The sequence below is a fragment of the Triticum aestivum genome, chromosome 2D (assembly GCF_018294505.1).
Source record: "Triticum aestivum cultivar Chinese Spring chromosome 2D, IWGSC CS RefSeq v2.1, whole genome shotgun sequence".
In the NCBI taxonomy this organism is placed as follows: Eukaryota; Viridiplantae; Streptophyta; class Magnoliopsida; order Poales; family Poaceae; genus Triticum; species Triticum aestivum.
Genome location: NC_057799.1, coordinates 40,758,891 through 40,780,761, shown reverse-complemented (window position 1 = coordinate 40,780,761; position 21,871 = coordinate 40,758,891). Strand labels below are relative to the sequence as shown.

At 41.4% G+C, this 21,871-nt stretch overlaps 1 protein-coding gene across 1 annotated transcript; it reads right to left on the bottom strand.

The window, feature by feature from the left end:
* Positions 1-5,384: 5,384 nt before the first annotated feature.
* LOC123051422 (receptor-like protein 7) lies at positions 5,385-8,810 on the bottom strand. The gene has a single exon (XM_044474289.1). The coding sequence runs from the start codon at positions 8,729-8,731 to the stop codon at positions 5,684-5,686; it is 3,048 nt and encodes a 1,015-aa protein (XP_044330224.1). The 5' UTR covers positions 8,732-8,810; the 3' UTR covers positions 5,385-5,683.
* Between the last annotated feature and the right edge of the window lie 13,061 nt (positions 8,811-21,871).

Sequence of the window (21,871 nt, the reverse complement as noted above, 5' to 3'; positions counted from 1 at the left end):
TCGGCTCCCCTTCAGGCAAGCCGAGCTAGTGCCTCGCATAAAGATAGACTTAGCCGTGTTCGGAGGGGGCGAGGGGCGCACCTATGTCGGGAGCCACTAGTTAACGAGCGCTCCTTCGGGAGCCTCGCAATGATCAGCGTCACTTGTCGTGCTCTCAGCCATTCGCCATATGTCGCGCTCTGGGCGCTCCGTCTGTATTTTTATTTTTATTTTTCCGCACCCGTTTTCGACTATTTAAACGGGTTTTTTTTCGACGTTTTGGTTTTTCACCGGTCTTCCTCAACTTTTTGACATTTTTTTTCAAAAAAGAATTTTTTTAGGCGAGAGTCACGGTTTTGCTTTCGCGAGAGTCACGACCGTACCACTCGGAAACGAAAAAAACGCGTTTTCTATTTTTTTTCCTTTCGCGAGAGTCACGATTTTGCTTCCGCGAGAGGCACGGTTGTGCTTTCGCGAGAGTCACGGCCGTGCCTCTCGGAAATGGAAAAAATGTGTTTTCTATTTTTTTCCTTTCGCGAGAGTCACGGTTTTGCTTCCGCGAGAGGCACGGTTATGCTTTCGCGAGAGTCACGGTTTTACTTCCGCGAGAGGCACGGTTATGCTTTCGCGAGAGTCACGGCCGTGCCTCTCGGAAAGGAAAAAAAAACGCAGGTTCTGTTTTTTTTCATTTCGCGAGAGTCACGGTATTGCTTTCGCGAGAGGCACGGGTGTGCTTTCGCGAGCGTCACGGCCGTGTCTCTCGGAAACGAAAAAAATACGCGTTTTCAGTTTTTTTCCTTTCGCAAGAGTCACGGTTTTGCTTCCGCGAGAGTCACGGGCGTGCCTCTTTCGGAAAGGGAAAAACCTATGCTCCCGGTTTTTTGTTTCCAAATATTTCCAAACAGAAAAAACGCATTTTTTGTTTTTTAAGTTTTTTATATTTCCAAATATTTTAAATATATTATTACCAAAAAACTTTAGATAAAGCATTTAAAAAATCTTAATAAGCTATTTGAAAAGTATTAAATGTTATATAAATATGTTTCTCAGCTATATGGAAACTGTATACAATGTGTATGAAAAACTTTCATCATATATAGAAAATGTTAATAATTTTTTTTTAATCTAATATCAAAAAATGTGAATAAAGTGTTTGACAGATATTAGAACTGTATCAAAAAATGTTGCTCATGTATAGGAAAAATATATATAATGTGTATGTAAAAAATGATGATCATGTGTTCAAAAAGTACTCCCTCCGTCCCAAAATAAGAAAGTTGATCATGCATTTTTAAAAATGTTAAACATGTATAAGGAAATGTTCTTGATGTATACAAAAAATGTACAATGTACAATGAATAAAAGTAGACATAAAAACATGTATTTAATAATTGAATTATGGTTAAAATATGGTCAACATGTATATAAAAGTATTTCTGATGTATACAAAAAATATACATTGTGTGTAACAAATATTTATTCCCATTAAAAATATTCACCGTGTATGTGTAAAATATTGACCATGTATTTTAAAAAGTGTTAAAACCTTTTATTTGAGAGAAAACAATGTACATTGTGTATTTAGATAACTATGAAAACCGAGAGAGAAACAAAGAAAAGCAAGAAAGAAACAAAGAAAACCAAAAAAAAGGAAAAAGACAGAAAAGAAACAAAAAGAAAGGCGAAGAAAACAAACAAACCGAGAAAGAAATATAGAAAATCGCATATATAGAAAAAAAAACCCCAAAACAGGTTAAAAACCAAGGTATAACAAATAAAAAAAGAAAATGAAAGAAAATTAGTGAAGAAAACAAGAAAAACCAAGAATATCCGAACACAAGCAGTGTAAACAAACAAACTCATAGAATAAACCGGCCCAAAACAGTGAAAAAACGAACAAAAAAAGACAAGCAGAGAAAAGATAAATGAAATCACTGGTAAAGTAATGGACAAGCCGGTCGCACCCCCACTTCAGGGTTTAAGCGAGATATAGATCGCGCACGTCGGGAGGAGGCAGGGACCTCCTATACCGCGCCTTCAACGCCGCGCAAGAGAACTAGCGCCCGCAGCAGCGGCTGCATGGGCCGGCCCACGATCGCGCAACAAGCAACGTGAAAAATGACTGGGAAAAATACCAGCCGACTCGAATCGAACTCGCGCACTCGCCCTTCCACACGGATAGGCTAGCCACCGCACCGGCTGCACCAGTGAAAACTAACAGCGCAAAATCTTTAAAGTATAGAAATGTAGACGCACTATTTATTGCACACTAGACTGTAGCATTTATATTTTCCAATTATTTGAAAATATGTTCACATATTACAAATGGAGTTCATGAGCATGCAAAAAAAGTTCACGTATTCAAAAAGTAGTTCACCAAATTGAAAAAGTTCATGTATTAAAAAACAGTTCACAAATTCAAAAGATGTTCATAGATTTTCAAAAAAAGTTCATTGGATTTGAAAAAAAGTTCATCAATTTGAAAAAAGTTCATCAAAATTGGAAAAAGTTCATCTAAATTGGAAAAAGTTCACTGATTTTGAAAAAAGTTCATCGATTTTGAAAATAAGTTCATTCATTTTGAGAAAAAGTTCATCGAGTTGAAAAGTAAGTTCATCAATTTTCAGAAAATTGTAAAAAGTTCATCAAATTTGAAAAATAAGTTCCTCTATTTTGAAAAAAGTTTACGAGTTTCAAAAACTTCAGTTCACAGATTTAGAGAAGAAATTCATCTATTTGAAGAAAACAATTACGAATTTGTAAAAAAAAAGTAAAAAAGGATAGAGAAAAAAGAAAAAGAAAAAGAAAAAGGAAAATGAGGAATAAATGGACGAAAACATGTATTCTTTCACACATGATGAAGTGGACGAGTTGGTCATGCGTCGATAACTGATAACCAGCGTTGCAGGTCCTAGATTTAGGAAAACATGAAAAATGATAGTTGGGCCGAGCCCAGCTAGCGCCGCTGCATGTAACCGGCGGCTGCAGCGCCAAATAGGAAATGCCGAAGAGCCAATCCCATACAGGTTAACCTGGGCTGCCAACCAGGCCATGGAAGTTAACCTGGGCTTGGTAAATCGTTGGGTCCAGAATCTCGGGACAGTCTCGGCCCAACTAATAGAAGTTTTTCGAGAGAAACTGAGTCAAGGAGCCAATATGTACAATTCATTACAATAATTCTAGAATTCAGCGGTGATGCTTCTATACCATGTACAACATCAACCAAGCATACATCATCAACAGAACACCTAAAGAAAACACATCAGGAAGATAATTGTTGCTCTTAATACATTGCACTGCTGCAGCCTATTCCTCCGAGGCAGGGGCCATCAATATACAGAATTAAAGATACGCAAGGGATCAGAGGTTTGCATCACCTGAACTTAGAATACTTGGACCAGATTCACCAACGATGATTTCCCTATAAAGAATCACGAGCGATAAACCCTGCAGCTGGAAAAGACTGAAAAGATTCAGGCAACTAGCTAGGTGAAAAATATTCAGGCAACAGGCAAACGATGTTCATGATGACATCACCCATGGAGATGCATCTAGAAAAGACCCTGTCCTGATTTCAGAAGAGAACTAAAGTGTGGTTACCTGTGTCACGGAACAGCTAAGAAAGACTCATCCGTCGGTGCTAAGGCCATTATGTTTTGCGGCCTAACACGGTATATTTGAATTATTCTGATAGAACCTTGACCATTTTTCCGAGGGCCGATGGCACTCGTAAGATAACAACACCAAGTTCAGCTGCAAACTCCGACTTGAGCCAAACAAATTAATTATGAATTTCTGATGTTCATCTTAAAACACGACAACGGCAGCGATGATACATAATAAGCGGTGGTGCCAAAACCTGTAATAGTGCCTAACCCTCATATTACTTTCCACGGCGGTGCCAAAAATGTTCAAAAATTGTTGGGTTTCAAAATTTGTTTGTACTTCTCAAAAAATATCCGCGTTTTGACATTCGGAAAAATCTTCTAAAGACACGAACATTTTTGAAAAATTATTGTAAAATTTCTGACAACATGAATTATTTTTAAATTTATGAAGAAAATTAGAAACAAACATTTATGAAATTTTGAACAAAATTTTAAAAGCGCTAACACTTTTTTGAAAATAAAACAAAACTTGAAAAATAAAAAAGGAATGGAAAAATGAAAAAGAAATAAAAAGAAAAAGAAAAAAGAAAAAGAAACAAGGGAAAGAGATTGGTCGCGACAGTAAACCAGTTGTTGTTCATCATTCTTATAGCTACGGTTTCTTTGTTGACAGCGAACTCATCTGCTCGACTGGCTAACGATGAGCCCTCCTCCGAGTGAGGTATAGGGTTCGATCCCTCGCACAAGTCATTCCCTTATATGTGTTTTTTTTTCCCGGTTTTCACGCCGCCGAAGGCGACACACGTCGTATAGGAGCACTCGAATATATGGTCTATACGTTTTGACGGACGACCCATCATACATACAAAAGTGAGTATGATTTGTTAAAGGAACATATTATCATTTATACGTTTATTAATGAGGGGTGTTGTACCGAAGGGAGACTCCTTATATTAAAGGGTTCGAGGGAGTAAGATAGCAACACCAAGTTCAGCTGCAATTCCGACTTGAGTGAAACAAATTAGTTCTGAATTTCTGGTGTTCATCGTAAAACAGGGTCAAATATATACGGATGAACACGACAACAGCAGCGCTGATACCTAATAAGCGTTCACCGCGGTGTCAAAACCTGTAATAATTCTCTCCATCTCTCTGTAATCTGACCTCAGGGGCTGTGCCTCTTTTACGTAATATATTCAGGTGGCGGAGGCCCCCCCCCCCCCCCCCCCCCCCCCCCCCCTTGAAAATTCAAAAAAAAGAAAAACCTGTAATAATCCCCATATGACTTTTAAAGAGGCCCACACATATTGCTAAGTGGAGAAGACTCAAGAAGGACGACTTGAGAGTGAGACCTGTGGCTGGTCGGCATGGCCGGTCGGCTCACGTCTCCACGAAAATGATTGTATTCAGCCACATGTGGGGTGTAGACGCTGCAGTCATTTTTTGACAGCAGGGAAGAGAGCACCGTTTCCATGCATTCCAATTTCAGTCGGTAGACGTCCAACTCGCGACACGGTTCCCAGAATTTTCCTCACCCCAACTAGGAAGCTCTGAGCCTCTGATAAGGGGGGAAAAGTTCGCTTCACCGTGCTACCTACCGTTCAAAAATCCCAAGCACCATAGCCAAGGACAACGGCGAGCGGTCCCTCTGCGCAGCTGGTGATACAAGAGCCATGCTTCTTCTCGAGCCTTAGGTCGCTCTGCTCCTGCTCCTCGTCGCTGCGGGCCGCTGCCTGCCACGTTGAGATGACCATTGAGGATGCTTACATTCTTGTAATGTTGGGACTAAAAGTAAATATCACCTCCTGTGCAAATACGTATCCCTTCCAAGTCAAACCCATAGAAAACATGGAAACCAATCAACACAAAAGAAAACAACCAACATACCAGGTACTTCTCAAAGCATTCATTATTACATTCATGCTACTATAGATGATTGGACGGAACCATACATACACAAAGGTAGCATGCCCATGAGCTCAAGCTATATCAGCACAACAGATCGTTGGCAACACAAAATAATAGAGCTAAAACTATTACAAATGATGTACACATGTCTCATAGTGTACATACATTTTCTTATCCCAAGTGGTCGTTTATGTTTTCTTTCTAAAGGGGTGCACCCATATGACAACAATGACAACTGCGAATGCCACGCCAAATCCCAGTCCAACAAAAAGGAATAGTATAATATCTATTGATATCCTGTCTGAAGTATGCAACACCAAACTGGGTGATGTATCATTGCTGCATTGTTTTGATAGTGGGGACCCACATAACCCAGTGTTCCCCATAAATGAGCTATTAGTGAATGTTGAGAAATGAAGCGATTCTGGTATCCTTCCCTCCAACATGTTGTTTGACAAGTTCAGTGTTGTCAGGAAGTCGATAGATGATATCTCCTGTGGAATCTCTCCTGAAATATCATTTGATGAGAGGTCCAAAGACTCCACTTGGTGCAAACGACCGAACTGAGATGGAATCTGTCCCGTGAAGGAGTTGTGTGACATGTTGAGCGCTTGCAGCAAATAAAGTTCTCCAATAGCTCCAGGGATGCTACCATGCATTGCATTGTTTGAGACATCAATGAATACAAGGGTTGTTAATATTTTGGAAAAGAACATGTAAGACCCTTTGTATGTGAGCACGGTGTTAACTTGATATGCTGGGTGTTGATAGCCGTTATATTCCATGATTGATGTTTCTTTTGCAGCTTCAACCTTCATGGACTTCAATCTAATAAACCAATCTCCTGTGAGTGTCCCTGATAAATTGTTGGAGGCCAGATCAAGGATCCGCAGACTTCGAAACTCACAAGTGTTTTTCTCATCGCCGGTAGAAGGTGATAGTTGTCCAAATAACTTGTTAGAATTTAGTACAAGGACTTGAAGTCTGGATAGTGCCATCATCCAACATGGGAAAGAATCACTAACTTGATTGTTTCCAATATCGAGGACCTCCAAGTATTGGCAAGAAGTTAGAGATCTAGGTAACTGTCCTTCAATCCGGTTGCCACTGAAGTCTAGTACCTCAAACATGCAACTTTCATTGATATTATGTGGTAACTCTCCATAAAGTTGATTTTCTTTTAGATTCAGAACTTGCAATGCATTTGCATCCTCCATTAGGCATGACGGGATAGAACCATTGAGGTTATTGTAAGAAAGGTCAAGAATTTCTAGCCATGTGTTACAAAAATATGGTGGGATGTTCCCTGAGAGGTGGTTTCTTGATGCCTTGAAGTAGTAAGTTCCATCGAGTTGCGTAGAAATATTAAGAGGCATGGATGAGAAATGGTTCCTTGAGTAATCAAGGACCTCAGAGTGTTGGGGTATAGGTATTGGACCCTCAAACATGTTAAAACTGAGGTCAAATATCGATGCAGAAAAAGGACGGAAGGTGTCATACCCAATGGTAGTAAATTCATTGTGCGATAAGTTCAAAAAGAAAAGGTCATGGTCTGTCAATTTCTCCCAAACCCACTGGGGTATGGCCCCATGAATCATGTTACTTGATAGATCAACTCCACATATCCCATTTGAGTGTCTCAGAATGTTTGGGAATTTTTTTATGTTACATGATGCTAAACCTAGATAGACAATATTGGGGAAGGATGTCAATGAAGAATTATCTTCTTGGTCTATTACATTCAGTTTGTTGTTTGAGAGATTCAAATCAGATAGGTTTTGCAGTTTCCATAACGAGTTAAGTTGCATTGTGCCAATGAGATTGTTTGAATGAAGTTGGAGAGTATCTAGTTGAGTTAAGTTCAATATACCTGAAGGTATTTTTCCTGAAAAATTGCACTTATATAGTGCCAGTTTCCTCAGTTTGTTCAACTCACCAATGGAAGAAGGTATTGGTCCATTTAAGCCACAGTGGGAAACTTCTAGAACCTCCAGGGATGTTAAGTTTGTGATCCATGATGGTACAGATCCTACTAGTTCTAACCCAGAGAGCTGCAATGAATTCAAGGATCTAAGCCTACCAATTGATGAGGGCAGCTCTCCAGCAAAACCTATCACATCAAGCCCTAGTTTCTTCAAACATTTGAGATTGCTAATTGAAGTTGGTATTGTACCGGAGAAATTGGTGCGCCCCACAAGCAAATTTTCAAGCTGACTACTATCAGTTGAGAAATTCGGTAGATTACCTGATATGTTGTAATTAGCGCGAAGATCAATAGTCACTAGTTTTTTATGTCGAAAGATTACTGAAGGAAAACGACCTTCAAGGTGATTATAGCTTAGTTGGAGAACAGTCAAAGAGGAGAAGTTGGAAAAGAATTTTGGAATTGGACCGGTCAACCGATTGAACTGGAGATCGACAATAGATAGTGATTGCAAACCAGCGAGCGATCCACAAATGGGGCCAGTGAGCCAGCAAAAGGGCAAGCTAAGAACACGGAGATTTGGTGTGTACTTGGCTAGAGCATTGCACCACTCGTCTCCTTGAACGAACATGTCAATCATACCAAGATGGAGCTCCTCCAAATTTGTAAGATTGGCAACCAAGGCTGTAAAGTTAGGCAGTGTGAGCTGATGCAGGTTGGTCCAATCACCATAAACGACGTAACCAGCGTCAAACAGCTCAATAATTTCAGAATTGAAGGACAGGTCGAGAGAGACCAAATCCGTGAGGCGGCCAATGCTATAGGCTGGCACTTGTCCCGCGAAGTTGGAGTTGGAGAGGTTGAGATGGGTGAGACTGGTGAGCTTCTCAAACCCGGTGGATGGGATTTTGGAAAGACTGAAGTTGTTTCCACCCAGGTTGAGACACCTGAGGGAGGTCAGATCGAAGAGCACAGAATGGAGATGGTTACTCTCCAAGCCACGATCACCCAGATCCAGAGAAATGACGTGGCCGCTAGTGCCACTGCAGTGGATGCCCTCCCAACTGCAGCAGTCCGTGCTGGCCTTCCACGACTGAAAGGCCACGACGGACTCATCGGAGGCGGTGAAGGAAAGTTTCAGCCGGAGCAGTGCCAACGCCTCGTCCGGCAAGCATCGAACAGGTATTATGGTGGTGTGGTTGGCGAACGTACCAGCCGAAGGGAGAAGCGAGCTTATTGCCACGAGCTTGATTTGTAGGAGGAACAGCAGCAGCAGCGCTAATGGCAGGAGATGTGCCATCATGGCGGGCATATGTGCAACGACGGCTTTGTTTGGTTGGGTGGCACAGGACTGAAAGAGCAGAGATTGATAAATTTGTACCCTGCCTCATGCGTTTATGTACACGGTTATGAGCAGCTACATGCAGTCTGGCCTTTAAATTTTTGTGTAGTGAGCTAACAAGAACGCACGGCTGGCAGCAAAGCCGACCACGAGGTTTTCTCTTGCAATCGCATAGTGTCCAGACACATCGTTATCTTGGGTCATGATGCATTTCTGCTTGGCCACTTAGATTCTTGTTGAACTAGTCAATGTACATTTGTACCCAATTACTCCCTCAACCTTATAGCCGGCAAGTATAATAGTTGTATATGAATATGTACTACTTTATTGATACATGACCCATATCCCACTCTCACAGAGTGTCTAGAAGCGGGTGTTACAGCCGGCTGTTAATCAGTAGCCCGTTTATCTTCTTTCTTCACCCACTCATCAAAAATATAACATTTAATGTCTTACAGCCCGCCTATGCCATCTTATTATACTTGCTCTTACTTATATAAGGCCACTATTGAATACTCCATCCGTTCCAAAATATAGTATTTCCTCTATTTCCGCGCTTCAACTTTGACCATAAATTTAACCAACGAGGCCGATTACGGTGAGAGCAAAAGTTATACCAGTAAATTCGTATTCAAAAGAAGTTTTCAATTATATAATTTTTTGTCCCGCCGCAGTCGGTCTCGTTGGTTAAATTTATGGTCAAAGTTGAACCTCGGAAAACGCGGACGCACTATATTTTGGAATGGAGGGAGTATACGTTTTGCATCTATACAAGGCAACCAACAGTAATCGAGGAAAGAATTACTCCCTCCGTCTAGGTGTGTAAGTCACCTTAAGAAAACCAAATAATCCCAAAACACTTAGGCGCGATGCATTAACTTCCTCATCGTTTCTTGTTTTGTGACATATCAACCAATAAGAGATGTGGGCCGTGCATGCTTTCAATGACTTTAAGACTATCAAACATGACATGCAGTGGTTAGTTCATTGCATGCAATGCTATTAATTAGCAAAAAAACATTAAATTTTCTCGTTTTCCTCTCCGCCTTGGTCGCGGTGCATAACGTAAGATGACTTATACACCTAGACGGAGGGAGTAATGATATTTCCTCGTACTAGCAACATGTTTAATACTTGAATGCATGCCGTCATAATGACACTAGCAACCTCCTCCACTCAGTTTCCTTGCATGCATGTTGCGTATTAATTATTTCAGTAAACGAAAAAAAATTGGCTTGCAAAGTATGCATTAAATTTTACGTTGATACCTTTAATATAAGTTTGTCACCTTGTATATAAAAATGGAAGGAGTACCATTAATATCATAGATCTCCAAACAGCCTACTCACCACAACAATTCCTGTAAACATCAGCAATTACTTCATGGAGACTGGACGGGCCATATAAAAAAACCAAAAATTTCGGCACCACTGGATTGGAGTAGAGTTGGATAATGTGCTGCCGACCACACGAGGTTTGCTCTTGTAATCGCATAGTGGCCAGATACATCGTTATCTCGGGTCATGCTGCATTGCTGCTTGGCCACTCAGATTCTGGTTACTAGTCAATGGATGGATGGTACGTCTCTGACGTGTCTATATTTTTTTATTGTTTAATGTTATTATATTACCATTCCTACATATTTTTGTCATTGTCTTATATTACTTTTTTAGACTAGCATGTTACTAATTTAGTACCCAGTGTCAGTTGTTTTCTGCTTGTTTTTGGTTTGACAAAAAATTGATACCTACGAAGGTTCAAACACGATGCCAATTTTTTTTACCTTTTTTCCGAACCAAAAGGAACCTTGGAAGCTTCGGGAGTCATCGAGAGGATGCTTGAGGGCCCCACAAGGGCAGGCGGCGCAACCAGGGGGTTGGCCACGCCACCTGGTCTTGTGCCCCCCCCCCCCCCCCAGCCACATCTTAACCTACTTCTTGGACCTATAAATTCAGAAGTATCCTGAAACCCTTAGAGCGAGACCTGAAATAGTTTATTTGCCACCACAAGACTCTGTTTCGAAGTGATCCCATATGGAGCCCGGTTCCAGAGTTCTGCCGAAGGAGGAAATCATTGGGTGGCTATCTTCACCAACCTTAGTGCCTTCATGATGGTGTGTGAGTAGTTCTATTAGGACCTACAGGTTCATAGTAGTAGCTCTCTATACAATGATCTTCTCTGAGATCAATCCGACTTAATCCTTGTGATGTGTTTGTTGTGATTCGATGAATTGTTGATTCATGAACAGATTGTTCATTGATTTGTATTGAATCTCTTAAAGTTTTTTGCTCCATAATTAAATAGATATGCATGCTTTCCGATCTATTTGTCTTCTCTGGACAAGATTGATTGATAGATCGTCAGATGGAGTGGTGCATAGTGGTGGGTTCAATCTTGCAGTGCTCTAATCCAGTGACAATAAGGACGAAGACAAGTATTGTATTGTTGTCACTAACGATGAAATGCCCGGGTTTACGTTATGCCATCTTTCTATTTACGTTATGTCATCTTTCTTATCACATTACTCTATTTCTTGCAAACTTAATACTTTAAGATGCATGCTAGATAACGGTTTTTGGGGTGTAGTAATAGTAGTCGATTCAGCTGGATTAATAGTCTACTTGTCACGGACGTGATGTCTATGTAAGATTATGCCAGAGGGTGGGAAATATATCTCAAGCCCACATAGTGCTGAAATGATCTCTTCTTGTAGTCGTGTGAGATGCCTCACACTGATCGACTTTCGAGAGTAACGTCGAAAATTTTGCAAAAGTCAAGAAGTGTGTTGCGGGCGTAATCGTCCATTATCCCTCTGAGAGTTACCAGGAGTAATTGTGTCATTATCACATGACAGTCATGGGACTTCATGGAGCTAAACATTTTTTTAGTATATATCTTCATACTAGCCCCGAGTAACCGGAAGGAACTTTGACGCCGTCGAGGCAGTTGAAAACTTGAGAATGCTCATCCTTGTCCACTAGTAGAAAAAGGCTCATTTGTCCCGGTTCTAGAGGGTCTTTTGTCCCGGTTCTAGAACCGGGACTAAATGGTCGGTACTAAAGCCCCCCCCTTAGTCCTGGTTCTGTTACGAACCGGGACTAAAGGCCCTCCACGTGGCCGCTGTCTGGAGCTCCACCTTTAGTCCCAGTTGGTAACACCAACCGGGACTAAAGGTAATTTTATGATTTTTTTTTAAATTTCTGAATTATTTTACAATTTCTGAATTATTTTACGATTTTCAAATTTCTAAATTATTTTACAATTTAATCTCTAATCACCCCTCATCACTGCTCAATTTAACTTCTAATCTCTAATCTCTCCTCATCATTCCAAATCATCTAACTTCTCGGCCGGTCACCCATCCTCTCACTACCCCAGCCTAAGCACGCTTAACTTCTGGGTTCTATTCCCCCTCATTTCCAAGTCTGCACTTATTGTTTTCCTGACAATAGTAAGATGTCAATCCTATTAACCCTCGGGAGTTTAGCTTGAGCATTAAGTCACACGTTTCACTGTTTGAGTTTGAAACTATTATTCTAAAAAACAATAATTATTTAGTAACACTAATATTTATTGAATAAGTAGTTTGACCACAGTTTGACCACAGTTTAACCAGATTTGACCAAAATTCAAAAAACTAAAATAATTATTTAGTAACACTAATATTCTTGAATAATTATTTAGTAACACTAATACTTCTTGAATAAGTAGTTTGACCAGATTTAACCAAAATTAAAAAAAAACTGAAATTTGAGCATATTAAGCTGTGACCAAAGCCCTGTTTTCTACTAGTGGTCGAGAGTGAAGCAAGCTGGGGCAATAATCATATTTGGTTTTGAACACAATTTTGCCCTTGTCCGTCTCCTTGGTTTTGGCATTTTTAGGCCTTTTCTGTCTCCTGGGTTTTAAGGGATGCGGGTTGAAGCTCTTCACTAATACTGATTTCTTTCAAGTATTTGACTCTAGCTCTTTTGATGGCATTTTATCTGCACCCTTAATTCTCATGCCGAACACTAAAAAATCTTACATTTTAGGTCAGAGGAAGACTTTGCTTTTTTCATTTGGTATCTATACTGGAAGGGACGTTCAAGTTAGGACTGATAGTGCTCAAAAACATTACATTAGATATTGTCATATATAATGAATATAAACATTAACTTTGTCAAAAAAATACTGACAACAATTTTATATAGTATGTCGTCTCGAACTTTGTTACTCTAAGACCATGTTTGATCTATGTTCGGTGTTTCAATATGTCTGTAACCAACACTAATCTACTTGACGGAACTGTCTTGCTACCTACATAGAATCACGTGAATGACGATGGTTCACCAATTAAGCTATGTAGTTATCCTCCTTTTCAAAAAAAATCACGGGCAAATTTCTAAGCGAAGTTTCTTAGAAACATTTGTATATATATTTAGTTGTCTTTCTTTCAATAGGTAGTTTGATGTTTTATGCATTGTACACACCTCTGCAAAGTCACACCTCCTCTCCAGATTTTCTATAACTTAGCCCACAAGCACTCACGGTGAGGACAAAAGCAGGCAACCAGATCATAAGTAGTTAATATGACCCACCTTTGAGAGGTTTTGTAAAGGAAAATGGTTTTTTCTATAATCATTGTATGATATGTGCTCTGGGTATTATCCTCATCGGATGCTGTCACATTTAGTTGCTTTGAAGCCATAGTAATCTCACTATTTTCATCTAGCTGAAAAGGTAATATCATAGCGGCATAGAAGTACAATACAACCCATAAATTGAGGCCCTTATTATTTTACTTTATGCAATGAGCAGTGTTGATCAATCTAACACAACTTGACAAGTTCCTTGTGTTGATGAGTTTATATTGATGTGAAGGCTCTTATGAAATCCCAGTTTTGTAAAGAAGATATGTGGAGAGTGTAATTGGTTGTTGTATGGTTAGAAAGGATTCTTTGTTGTACAATATTGTCTAACACTACTAGGGAAAACCTTATACACAGAATCTTACCAGTAGCGCGTGTTAAAATGAGGCACTACTGCTACTTAGCAGAAGCGCGTTGATATAAAGGGAGCTACTGCTATCCACTTAGCAGTAGCGCGGCAGCAGTAAAACGTGCTACTACTATAATTGCCACACCGTTGCCGACATGCTAGGTATAGTAGTAGCGCCCATCTAGAAACCGCGCTACTGCTATAAAGTTAGTAGCAGCGCACATTTAGGGTAGGGCGCTACTGCTAAGTTTGAACTTGTCCACAGGACGGGCCCAGCTTAGCAGTAGCGAGTTTGTGAGGGGCGTGCTACTGCTACAGATTGTAGCAGCAGCGCGTTTTCGTTTCCCACGCTACTGCTAAAGCTATTTTTACCTAACCCCCCGCGCGGGCTTCCCTCCTCTACTTCCTACCCCAATTCCCCACTCTCTCTTCTCCCCCTCGTCGCCTCCGCCGGAGCCCCTGCCTTCGCCCTCGCTGGAGCCCCAGTCCTCGCTCTCCGCCGGAGTCTGCCCTTGATGTCGCCGCGCGCCTGTGCCTCCTCCTCCTCGACCTCGACCTTCCCGGAGCCCCTGCCCTCGCTCTCCGCCGCCGTCTCCCTCGACCCGCCTCGCCGCCGTCTCCCTCGACCCGCCTCGCCGCCGTCTCCCTCGACCCCGCCTCGCCGCGCCTCGGTGCCGCCGTCTCCCCCGACCCCATCTCTCTCCCGCCCTATGTAAGCACTCTCCCCTGCCCTCTTCTCTGCTCTCTGTTCTCTCTCTCTGTTAGTATGAACCCTAGATATTTAGTGCTAGTTAGTATGAACCCTAGGCTATTTTTAGTGCTAGTTAGTTAATTACAATCAGTATTAACCCTATTTAATTAGGTAGTATGAACCCTAGTTAAAAAATGGATAATTATATGATAATTAGGGTTAAATTTTAGAGTTCATCTAACTAGTTTTTTTACTATTTTTTAGTAAGTTTTAGAGTTCATCAAATTAATAGAGTTAGGGTTCATTAAATTCAATTAGTTAGGGTTCATTAAATTTTAGAGTTCATGAAAATATAACTAGTTGAACTAGTTTATTTTTAGTTTTAGAGTTCATCAAATTCATCAAAATATAACTAGTTTTAGAGTTCAATTAGTTTTAGAGTTCATCAAATTCAATTAGTTAGGGTTCATTAAATTTTAAAGTTCATCAAAGTATAACTAGTTGAACTAGTTTATTTTTAGTAAGAACTAGTTGAATTAATAGACCTAGTTTATTTTTAGTAAGAAAATTAATAGAACTAGTTGAACTAGTTTATTTTCAGTAAAAGCTAGTTTATTTTTATTTGTAGTAAGTGCTTAATTGAACTAGTTGAATTAATACAACTATTTTATTTTTAGTACGAACATTAATAGAACACTACTAGGAAAAGGGCTATAGATGGAATGGCCACTAATGGCGCACTGTACATGTGGTGCGCCATTACCAAATACTAATGGCGCACTATGTGTCGGTGCGCCATTAGTAAAAAAAATTAATTTTTTAAAACTACTAATGGCGCACCGTGGGATGGTGCGCCATTAGTAGTTCAACTAGTAATGGCGCACCATCCCACGGTGCGCCATTAGTAATTATGTTTCAATTTTTTTCATATTTTTTTTCATATTTTTTTTATTTTTATTTTTTAAACTACTAATGGCGCACCTGTGAGTGGTGCGCCATTAGTAGTTTCAACTACTAATGGTGCACCACTCCCACGGTGCGCCATTACTAGTTGAACTACTAATGGCGCACTACTCACAGGTGCGCCATTAGTAATTTTGTTACAAATTTTGTTTGTTTCAGAATTTTTTTTGAAAAACTACTAATGGCGCACGGTTGGGGTGGTGCGCCATTACTAGTTGAACTACTAATGGCGCACCACCCCCACGGTGCGCCATTAGTAACTTGGCCCATTCCACCGAATGCATCCCCCCCCTTGGACCGCCTTTTCAGTTTTTAAAAAAATAAAAGAAAATGATGGAAATGTCAAAAAAATAAAATAAAATAAGTTTCCCGTGTGATATGTGGTCTAGTTGTTGGGAAAATTAACAAATATGAATTTCGACTTTATTTGCAAAATCTCTCTGCAATTTCTTAAAATGGGCATAACTTTTGCATACGAATTCGGATGAAAAAGTTTTTTATATGAAAAATCATCTACTCGAAAAGTTACATCCGAATTTAACGGGGAAACCCCGTTAAACATTTTCAAAATCCTCAAAAACCTAACAGAAAAAAAGATACGGGGCTTTCAAGATCTAGAGGCAAAAAAATTCAAAAAATTTCAAACTTACTAGTGGCGCACCGCTAGGTGCGCCACTAGTAACAGAAAAAATATTGGTTTTGAATTTTTTTTCAAAAAATGATTCGTAATATGACAGGGAAGTTTGAAATATTTTTCAAAATTTCATCATACTCATGAATATGAACAAAGTCCTAGACATCAACAAGGTTTAATAGGATTGATATGATAGATATATCAACAAGTGGCTGTTAAGTGAGGTGGTGCTGGGGTTGGATAGAACTGCGAAGTTAAGCGTGCTCGGGCTGGAGTAGTGTGAGGATGGGTGACCTTCCGGAAAGTTTGACCACTTAGTGCGATTTGACTTGAGATTAAGCATATTGACCCGAGATTAAGCCATAGTGACCCGAGATTAAGAAAAAAACAAAAAAAAATTGACAAAATTTGAAAAAAATTAAAAAAAATTCTAAAAAAATTCTAAAATTTTTTTTGAAAAAAAATTGTTACTAATGGCGCACTTCTATGTGGTGCGCCATTAGTATACCAGATACTAATGGCGCACCGTGGGCTATACTAATGGCGCACCAGATACTAATGGCGCACCACAGGTGCGCCATTAGAAAAAAAATCTAATGGCGTGGTGCTAGTGGCGCACCTGTAGTGCGCCATTAGTAGCGAAAACAGGTGCGCCACTAGCAGCCCTTTTCCTAGTAGTGGAACTAGTTTACTTTTTTAGTTAAAGCAATTATTCCCGCATCGACGTCGACGATGCCTATCCCGCATCCTCGTCGTCGAGTCGGTGGAGGACACCTGCGTCACCAGATGGGCCATGTCCGGGACTGGGCTCCGCCGGGCTGGTACTGGGAGGCGCTACCTACCGGGGGGCGCAGGTTGGTGAGGAGTCAGCCCGTCGTTGACCCGAACCTTCTTTGGTGGCGGTTGCGTGGGCCAGTGACGGTCCAGAGGCTCGAGGACCCCGCAGAGGTGGTGCGTCACCGTGTCAGTGAGGAGGACGCGCATGTCTGTCGCTACTTGTTTGCGTTGGAGCACATGTTCTCCAATACCTGGCAGGTTCTCCAGGGATCTCACTGGAGCTATGATCCTGTGATGGTTCCTTCTCTGTGGGTGTCCACCGCTCGCACCGATGCCCGCCGTGCGCTAGGGTTTTAGTTGTTTTAGTGATATTATATGTATGATACTATTCGGGATGTATTAGTGATAATATTCGACGATGTACGCACGCATGAGATGATTTACTTTTGCTTATTGAATGCATGCTAATTTGAATACTTATTTATTTTACGATTTGGTTTTGCTTATTGAATGCTCATGTCAAATGAGTCCTATAAGATATTTTGAAATAGGATATGTGCTCAAATAGGATATGTGCTTGCCCAAGTGGCCGGTCATGTTTGCAGGTTACACCTCCGACTGGCCTATGTTTTGCCGGAGTGTTGATTCATTTCCGTTCCGGCAAATTTCAGGTGCTCGATATGTCCTATTTTAGCAAAGGTCATGCCGGATTTTTCCGTGAATTTTGGCATGACTTGTGCCAGAATATGTAGAAAATATCGAGTGCCCCGAATTTGTGTGTTGAGTATCCTGGTAGTTGCCTTCAATCGATTTTCAATTAATGTTTCAACTATGAACATAGGAAATGTCTGACGACGAAAAGGATTTCGGTATTTGCGAATACTGCGAAGACGAGCGTGGCCTGTGCGACAGAATCTTCCTAGATGATGATAGGCGCTTCAGCATCAAGCTGGACGAGAACTTCGAAGTGGATATAGTAAGTCACAATGACAAGTCTTTTTTCGTAATTAAGCATGACATCTGCTTCATTTGCTTCAACTTATAATTTAAATTTTTTACTATTCTATTAGCGTATCCCCTGCCATGCAAGAGTTTTTGTCTTGGATAAGATAGATTTCACTCCTATGAAAACTACTATGGAGGTTAAGAGAGTTTACTTGAAGACCAAGCATGGTTATACTTTCCACGCAAAATTATACAACGCAGACACCTACACCTATTTTGAATGCAAAACTTGGCAAGCACTACGCAAGGCTTATGCATTTGAGCCTGATATGTTTATCACCTTTGATATTCGTCCCGAAGATGATATTGAAGGTAATAGAGACATTTGGGTCGATGTGCAGACGCCTCCAGTTCTACCATTATGTGAGTTTCTCAACCATATTTATGTCTTCTATATTGTTTATTCAAAAATAGTTGACAACTAATTTCTATTGACAACTTATTTCCATTCAAGCAAACATGTCCGGCGCTTGGTAGACATGACCGTCCACTGTCCCGGGGCTGAACTAAATTGCGAGGAGATAGGTCATTATGTTTCATGGCTTGAGGATCTTGATGCTGTCAAGACAAATTATTTTTTTGGACTTAAAAATCTTAGTACTCAAAACGTGAGACCAATAGTGATCGTATTGAACTACGATCATATCTATTTAGGAAAGATGGTAAGATTTTTACTATTAGTCCTCAGTGCATCTTTTGCATACATTATTTGTTAAGCTAAACTTCATTGCTAAGTATGTTACTATACGATGTTCTTCAACAGGGACTCCTGATGAATTTTGTGCCTCATTGGATCGAGACTAAAGGTCGCATGAGAATGGTTAGCTTACGACCAAGATATCCTACAATTCACTTTAGTGCATTCAGGATTTCTAAAAGCGAGGGATGCTTAATAGTGAAAGACTGGAGCAAAATTGTGAACGATCGCAGAGAAGTACTAGGGGGCATCAATCAGAAGCGCAGCCCATGATTAGGAGACAGGTTCATCTGCATGCTCCAACTTGATGAAACAGGAGTGCTACACATGTTTTATGCTATTTTACCTGAGAGAGAGAGGAGCAGGAGTGATTAGCTAGCTAGAAATGAGTTATGATGATTAAATAGCTAGTGTTGGTGGTAATGACTATGATGATTATTATTAGCTAGTGTTGGTGGTTATTAGATAGCTACCGCAGCTAGTGTTGGTGGTGATTAGCTAGCTAGAATGAGTTTGAAGATGATGATGTGTGGTACACTATCACTATAATGATTAAATAGCTACTATTGGTGGTAATGACTATGATGATGATTAAATAGTTTGTGTTGGCGGATTAGATTCAAGTGGAGGCAACATGTGGTGCACATAGAAAGTACTACTAGTCCAAACTAGATCAAGTTTGGATTAGTAGTATACTTTTGACATGCACCACATGTTCCCTCCACTTGAACCTAATCCACCTTCATTTGACACACTGTTATGGACATATTGATATAACAACCTCATAATTGGTATTGTACCAAAATTTGTATAATGACGTATAAATACACTAAAAAATAAAAAATGAGAAAAAGAATACTAGTAGCGATGGTGAGTAAACACGCTACTACTAGCTATATTAGCAGTAGCGCTGTAGTGAACAAACGCTGCTGCTATATGTCTTAGCAGCAGCGCGTGTAGCACGCGCTACTGCTAAAGCTGTAGCGCCTTATCAATAGCGCGTCCTCCCGCACTACTGATAGGCAAAATTCCCGCGCTACTGCTAGGGTTTTCCCTAGTAGTGTAACAATATGGTACATTGGTTGTATCTTCTTGCACAGATGTACAAATGTGAATAATATCATTTATTAATAAAAAATCATCATATATAGAATGCCAACTCCATAGATTTGAAAAGCTCAAATATCTCTTTAAGTATTTTTTGAAAAGGAGGTTAAAACCCCCGGCCTCTGCATCAATCAATGCATACGGCCATCTTTATTTATTATTCAATACATGTCTAACAAGAACATACATCAAGCCACCCGAAGCCACACTCACACCTAAAAAACTCAATAATGTGGAGTGCTCTTACTCCCCATATCTAAAACCGGTGTCGTCTCCGAGCCATCCACATAACGTATCAGAACTAATAGCCGGTGCAGTAGACCTAAAGCGTGCACCACATGCACACGTTTAATAAGCCACCATCATCATCGGATCACTGACCCATCTTCAGGAGAGAGTGCCGCATCATTCTTGCCAGTCCGTCCATCCGTCAACGCCACCACGGCGCGCAACGGCGCCACCGCCCTGCGCCCCTCCATCTAGACGCGAAGATTCTAGAGGATTTGTCGTGCGTGGCACCTGCCGACCAGGCATGACTTGACATCTCCACCGAGAAGCTCCGTGCAAGACGAAGCCGCTCCACCTCCTGCCTCTATCTTCTAGCGCTCCTCCACAAACGATGCTCCCAAGAGAGAAACGACACCGCGGTATCGCCATCATCCGATCTGGAAGACCAGATCCTACGATTTCCCCCGGAGCAGCACGAGTGGGTCGAATAAGTTACACGACGATTCCTTCATCAAGGTAATGGTGCAGAACGCCGCCATCGCCTGCCACTGGCTTGGTTTTCACCGGCAACTCTGTCTTCTCGACTCACGGCCGGGACTAGATGACGGATCTCGAGATCTGACCATCCAGCCTTAGGCCGGCCACCTCTGATGGAGGATATGGCCACCACCGCCGGCTGCACCGGCCAGATCAGATCTAACCAGAGGCGCCGTCGAACACTCCACCAGGCCCTCCACGCCGCCGCCGTCGATCCGACCTCCGATGGCGCGCCGCCGCTGACTGCAGCCATCGTCCTTCCCGGTACACCGCGCCGCGCCTGCAGCAGCCGCAACCCGAGGTAGGGCCGACCACCACACCGTCGCCTGCCGCAGCCATCGTCGCTGCGCCGCATAGATTGGATCGGTCGTGCCACCACACGTTTAGGGGACCCGCACCACCCCTAAGACACGGGAGAGAGGGAGTCCCTCGTCACCGCCGTCGGCCTCCGGGCTTAACCCGACGGCGTCCTCAAGCGGCGGTGGAGGGAGGGGAAGAGGAAGATCGTGCCTCCGGCGGCTAGGGTTTGGGCGCCGCCCGAGCCGCCGTAGCGGGGACGACGCAGGGGTCGGCCTCACGGGTCAGTAATGTGCCGTTATTATGTGACTCTGTAAAGAAACTATATTGCATGTTCTGAATATGCCATATTTATCGATGAGTGGGAAAGGAACTATTGAGGTTCACTATGGTTGTTTAAGATTTCGTGGTGTTGAATGCGCAATATTAAGGTTCTTATATGGATCATGTTATATAAAATAAAGATGGACTAATTCCCATTTATATGAAGAGCAGAGTAGAAGATTAATCAATGACACCAGGAAAAACGTGCAACTTTTGTCTCAAAAGTTAATTCGCTGCGATAGTTTCGGCTACAATCTCACTTTGATGTTACTAACTACTTAAAATTTGTGCATCAGTGGACCATATATCTCCTCAACATCCATGTGTTGACTAACCATTGTGTCAGTATGTGTTGTGTGGAAAGAAGTCGTAGCACTAGATTTCTATTCAACTGAAGAGGAGTTCATTTTGATCCATTCAAATTTTAAACTAAACTCCATTGCATGTTTTATGAGCCAAATTATATAATAAGAGGCATGAAGATGTTTCTTCGGCATTTCCATGAACATTTTACTTGCCCTAAAATAATAGTAAAGCAGGTACGAGTATGTTGCCCTAAAATAATACTAAAGCAGGTATGGGAATGTTGACCTAAAAACAATATCATGTATCAGATCCTCTATCAAACCTTATATGCTATGCTACCATCCCATTGTTAGAGTCTGAAGCAAAATGAAGCAATCTCAGTCCATGTGCCCTCGCAGCCGTCCGATCGTCTTCCCAAGCGCGTCCTGGCCGTCGGATCTCCGGGTGGACCGATTCTAACCGTCCGATCGAGCCCGCAGCGACCCTGGTCATCCGCTCGGAGTCGCCATACCACCGCCTGTAAATTCCATGCCCCACCAAGGGTATTCATGTCGTTTCGCATCA

What these genes read in the sequence shown, in the direction of transcription:
- LOC123051422 (XM_044474289.1), bottom strand. Translation starts at nt 8,731, where the DNA reads ATGCCCGCCATGATGGCACATCTCCTGCCATTAGCGCTGCTGCTGCTG.